This window comes from Hippocampus guttulatus, chromosome 3 (assembly GCF_054856545.1).
Source record: "Hippocampus guttulatus isolate MCC_2025c chromosome 3, RoL_Hgut_1.0, whole genome shotgun sequence".
Classification (NCBI taxonomy): domain Eukaryota; kingdom Metazoa; phylum Chordata; class Actinopteri; order Syngnathiformes; family Syngnathidae; genus Hippocampus; species Hippocampus guttulatus.
Genome location: NC_141263.1, coordinates 10,402,092 through 10,408,091, shown reverse-complemented (window position 1 = coordinate 10,408,091; position 6,000 = coordinate 10,402,092). Strand labels below are relative to the sequence as shown.

The 6,000-nt window shown below is 39.3% G+C and overlaps 1 protein-coding gene across 1 annotated transcript; it reads right to left on the bottom strand.

The window, feature by feature from the left end:
• Window positions 1–331: 331 nt before the first annotated feature.
• LOC147207432 (uncharacterized) lies at window positions 332–3,893 on the bottom strand. The gene is made up of 2 exons (XM_086106628.1): window positions 3,472–3,893; window positions 332–2,551 (listed from the first exon to the last, which is right to left on the bottom strand). The coding sequence occupies exons 1-2, from the start codon at window positions 3,596–3,598 to the stop codon at window positions 1,098–1,100; spliced, it is 1,581 nt and encodes a 526-aa protein (XP_085962754.1). The 5' UTR covers window positions 3,599–3,893; the 3' UTR covers window positions 332–1,097.
• Window positions 3,894–6,000: the final 2,107 nt, after the last annotated feature.

Sequence of the window (6,000 nt, the reverse complement as noted above, 5' to 3'; positions counted from 1 at the left end):
AAAGTGATGGAAAGGCCAAAGTATGGAGAAAAAAAAGGATCTGCTTATGATCCAAAACATACAAGCTCACCTGTGAAGCATGGTGGAGGTAATGTCATGGCTTGGGCTTGGATTGCTCCTTTTGGAACGGGCTCACTAGTCTTTATTGATGATGTAACTCATGATGGTCACACCAGAATGAATTCGGAGGCCTACAAACCATTTTGTCTGTCAATGTACTGAAAATTGCGTCCAAACTAATTGGGAGAAGCTTCATCATGCAACAAGACACTGACCTAAAACAGCTTGTCAACACAAAAAAGGACTTTATTAGGGAGAAAAAAATTGAATGTCTTACACTGGCCAAGGACCTTAACCCAGTAGAGCCTGCATTTTACCTCCTGAAGAGGAGACTGAAGGAAGAAACATCCAGAAACAAACGAGCAGTGGTAGAGGCTGCAGTAAAGGCCTGGAAAAGCATTTCAAATGAAGAATGCAACAGTCGGGTGAAATCTGGTTCACTTATAGAAAGTAAGGGTTACGCAACCAAATATTGTTATTCACTTGTCTGGTGCACTATTTTTGTGCACTAGAAAAGTAAAGACACTCTGTCCCGATTTATTGAGCACGTCTACTGTTGCATGACATAAAAGGTGGAATTCTGAACTTTTGCCTCATTTCATTTTTTATTTGAAACCCAAATGTCTTCAGCATACAACAAAACAGTGTTTTTCTCCAATTGACCTTGTCGCTCCAATACTTTTGAAGGCGACTGAACAATTATCCCATCCTGGAAAAAGAAAGGACCAACAGGAATATGACATGTATGCCCATGTTGAGTTAAATCCATGACCACAAGTGCAATAATTTAAGTATCAATCACTCCTACAGATGGAGTACAGGACACATGATGTTTCAGTCACGTATGGATTTTTTGGCTTAATGTTTTCACATCGTCATCAAAACCACTGGCTCATTTTACTCAAGATTAAATATACATTTTTACATCTGATCACAAATAATCAGTTTTTTCCACAGTCTATTTAAAGCTTCATTGATCGCTGCTATTCTCACCAGTACATTTGTGTGTCTTAACATACTGACTAGAAGAAAAACTTTCAGCACGTACACTGCAAAGGAATGGTTTCTCTCCAGTGTGTTTTTTTTACATGTGTGCCTAAGTTTCCCCTTTGAGCAAATTTTTGACCACAAAATGAACAGGCAAAAGGTTTCTCACCAGTGTGTGTTCTTGTGTGCCTTGTTAAACTTTCCTTTAGAGAGAATCCCTTACCACAAACTGGGCAGACAAAACAATTCTCCTCAGTGTGTGTTTTTGTATGTGTTCTTAAGTTTCCCCTTTGAGCGAATTTTTGACCACAAAATGAACAAGCAAAAGGTTTCTCTCCAGTGTGTGTTCTTGTGTGCCTTGTTAAACTTTCCTTTAGAGAGAATCCCTTACCGCAAACTGAGCAGACAAAACAATTCTCCTCAGTGTGTGTTTTTGTATGTGTTCTTAAGTTTCCCCTTTGAGAGAATCGTTGACCACAAACTGAACAGGCAAACGGTTTTTCTCCAGTGTGCGTCCGTGTGTGTCGTGTTAAACTTTCCTTTAAAGAGAAGCTTTTACTACAAAATAAACAGGCAAAAGAATTCTCCTCAGTGTGTGTTCTTGAGTGTGTTCTTAAGTTACCCCGAAGAGAGAATCTTTGGCCACAAACTGAACAGGCAAACGGTTTCTCTCCAGTGTGGGTTCTTGTATGCCTTATTAAGCTTTCCTTTAAAGAGAAACCCTTACCACAAACTGAGCAGGCAAAAGAATTCTCCCCAGTGTGTGTTCTCATGTGTGTTCCTAAATTGCCCCTTTGAGAGAATCTTTGACCACAAACTGAGCAGGCAAAAGGTTTTTCTCCAGTGTGTGTTCTTGTGTGCCTGATTAAACTTTCTTTTAAAAGGAAGCCCTTGCCACAAACTGAGCATACAAAAGAACGCTCCCCACTGTGTGTTTTTGTGTGTTGAATTAATCCTGAGCGAGCACTGAAAGCTAAATTGCAGACTGAGCAGACAAAAGGCTTCTCCCTGGTGTGCGTTCTAATGTGTATTTCCAATGAGGACTTATTGGAAAACCTTTTGTCACATTGAGAACATTCCCAGGGTTTGCTGTCAATGTGGCATTTCATATTGTCTTCAGACTGTTCATCACCATCAGGTGTTTTTGACAATATGTCGTCACTGTCTGATAGTGGTGCGAAGAGGCTGTGTGCTTGTATTTCTCCAAAGTGATATCCTTCATTTTCTGTTGTCCGGTATTGACTTGAGTAACTGCTTGAAGGATTAAACTCTCTGCTCCCCTCACTTTGACCTTCGTCTTTATCTTCTTCGCTCTTTGAAGGTGCAAAAATGAATGGCAACTTCGTGAAGGACTCCACCTCTACCTCCTCCACTTCCTCTTTAATGTACAGAGGCTCTGGCTCCTCGTCCTCTTTAACTTGGAGAGGCTCCATCTTCTCCTCTTCCTTACTGTAAAGGGATTCAGAGTCCTGTTGTTCAGGAGGATGATATTTTTCACTGATGTCTGCAGGACACAAGAAGACAAAGAAAGACACATGGTGTAGTTATGTCAAATCTTTTTTAAATCTATCATATAACCCCTTTTAAATATTGAAATAAATTATTCTAACTTAACTAGCTCCTGGCAGCCGGAGAGCATGTGCACTAAAAGTACATTTAAAACTCAAACTAAGCTTTCAAATATCTTTACAATCAGGTATTCGACTAATCATTCCATCAATTAATTTAATATTAAATAAGAATAGTAATAATAAGAATAAGAAAACCTTTATTCGTCTCACAATGGAGAAATTCCCAATTTACAGCAGCCGTTATGAAAGGAAGAAAGTAGAAGAAGAAAAATATTTCACATTTTTAAATGATGCCGAATTATGCATAATGAAAGACAGACATGTTAAATAAACCACAAATTGGCTTTATTATATTTTCTCTCCGTAACTAAACTACTTATTGCAACGTGTGCATTTAAGTGTCAATAGATGTTGCGTAAAAACATGTAAAACAAAGCAATAATATCAAATTACTTTGGAACATGTATAACTTGTAAAAGTATGGATAACAACTGAAATTGTGAACGCCGGTTTCATTTTCACAAAGGAACAGAGTACACATACCTGTTTCAATTGTAAAACGTCGTCAGAAATGATTCTCAACATCCAAGCAAAGCACGGATACCTGAAAATCTACTTAAGTGTTTTTGTACTACTGCAAATTTGCTTTTGCTTTGTTTGTGTTTTTAATTGATGCAACAAAATTGACCGGACTCGGTGGTCCCTGGTGGAGCCAGGCGACGCTCAACCACCATCCAACTGACATGCTTGATTATTGCCACAGTGACATACGGATTTATGACTGGTATATGTGACTCAATTCCACCTGTGGTAACCTAATCAAAAAACAAGCGAGAATACAAAGTGAACAAACCTGCTCTGTGTAACACATTTTGAGGCTTGTTGAAAAAGCCGTCCAGTAGTTGACGTTGTGGCTCAGGTTCTTCTTTTGCCCAACAAAGTTCATCCACGGACTCTTCTTTTACAGCTTTTGCACACATTTTCTGACAGTAATCTGAACACTTTACACTTACACTTAATTTGTTCTTGGCGATGTGTTACTATTAAATGTTTCTCTTTGTTAGTGACTAGCAAACATAGCTAAATTAAGGTAGGCTACGACGTCTTATGCAACGTGCATCGAGACGAGTTTAGCCGAAAATAAAACATTTAATTGAAGATGTTTTATTCCAGTAAAGCAGAACGATAAGATTCTACGTCGATGTTTAAGTAAATTTAGAAATGATTCGGGAAGATGTATTTCGTAAAAAGTCGAAGCGCTCACACAAACGTACACGGAAGTGAAGCGGCAGCGAACGTAGTACGGTACACCACGAGGACAAACTTCTCGCCACGGATATTAATCAAAAAACCTTCACGTTACGTTAAGAAAAAAACATACCCTATCCATATAGAATACGCTTATTTGGAGCCTATCCCAGCTGACTTCAGGATTTCTGCTTAAATTTGCGTTTGTGGGAATCGGTTAGTCAGTAAAATCTACCGGTTTTAGCCCATCTCGGGAAAACGCCCATTTTGCCACTTGCTGTTGACTGAAAATTGCATCTCATTGCTCAGTGTCCATGTAAAAACAAACCATGGCTCAACTTCAGAAAACGGGGGAATATTTGCAAAATAATTAAGCACGGAAAACGATTTGGTCAACAAACCTCACTTTAACAAAGGCACATGTCACTTTAACAAAATTATGCTCCCAACGGTCAATTTAATTATTTGAGTGTACCACATAGAACTATACGAGAAACCTCGACGCATTGCCACATTATTGTGCATTTATCCGAACTATCAAGATGCGACTCGCCACTGTGCACTCCTCGTACCTTTGACAGGATGCAGGTGACACACTGTGTGCTGTTGCGTTACTTCCGCCATAATTTAATAACGGTAATATATCACCAAGTTAAATACTGTATATAAATCAGATTTAGAATATTGTCGTCCCCTTAAAATAACGGTTTAAGTCATATTTACATTTTTTCCCCCTAAACATCGCATGATGTAGCCAGCTGTGCTGCTAAAATCGGCTACGTCCTGAGACATATCATTCAATTCCACCCCTTATTAATTAATGTAACAATCAGTATGAGGTTCAGTTTTTCATGTTTGGTGAAAAACGGGGGGGGGGGGGGGACTTAGGGCATTAATTTAGTTAGGTGACGATATATTACAAACAAGAAACATCAGAGTGAAAAAAGCCCTTTTGTCCTATTCTGAGACAGGCTTTTGTTGACCACTAATAATGTGTGCGTGTGGGTGTGGGTGTGTGTGTGTGTGTGGGGGAGGGGGGGTTGTTACAGTATCCAGGGGTTACTTTGGCTGCAAGATTTGCTTCTAACACATACTTTGGCAACGTGTCTATGCAGAAATACAATTGTGTAGCGCTATGATGCTAAACTTTTTTGTGCTCCCTGAAGCAGTTTATTGATTTCATCAACAAAATACACTATAGTTTTCAATACAAACAGGTGGAAAAAAACAGACACAGTGCTATTCTCACTTGCTGTCAAAAGGGTTTTGTGGCTCCCAGTGTGGGGTTTTTTTCCCCCATGGGGGACGTCTGAAATGGCTTTGAATAGATCACGAGTCATGTTAGTCTTCCCAACATGCTGCTCCAAAGAACGAGTTCAGATAGCCATTTTGCAGGGCTGGCTAGAAGAGACAACAGCTCTAAATGCCAGGAGATGCACCCAAATTACAGCTGCCACCAATGCCGTGTTGAAAGTCACCCTTTGTCAGGCAATAAGTCACAAATTCATATTTATTTTAAGGATACGTAGAGACTCAATTTATTCAGCTTTGGCCACATGAATAGCTAACAGTCACATTTTTAGTGTGTCCTCCTTCAGCCACACTCTCCTGGCATGAATTCGAAAAGCTGAATCCAACTGTTACTTGTGTACAAAGACTGACGTACAGACTCCTCTTTAAAAAAGTACAGACATTGAAATGTACATAAATACAAAAGAAAAATTTTATTGTCAAGTAGATACAACACCCGTTTTGATAATTTGGCAGAACAACAACAAACATCTTACGACTGTGCTTCTTGGTGTGGTTCAGTTGTATAGTGTGTGTACTGTAGAAAGAAAAAAGAAGAAAAAAATCCCTAACACGCTATCAAAACATTTGACAAATGAGCCACCTACAGTCCATAGCCCACTGAACAAATATCTTCATACAGTGATTGGGGAGTAGAAAATGAGTCAAGAATGCCCATCACAGCCCCAGTTTCTTCTGCAGCTTCATAGCTGCTGCTCTTCTCACCAGCACACTTGTGTTTCTTAAGTTGACATGTTTCATTAAACCTTAACTCACAAACACTGCAACTGAATGGTTTCTCACCACTGTGTGTTCTAGTGTGTGTTGTCAAACTTGTCTTTTT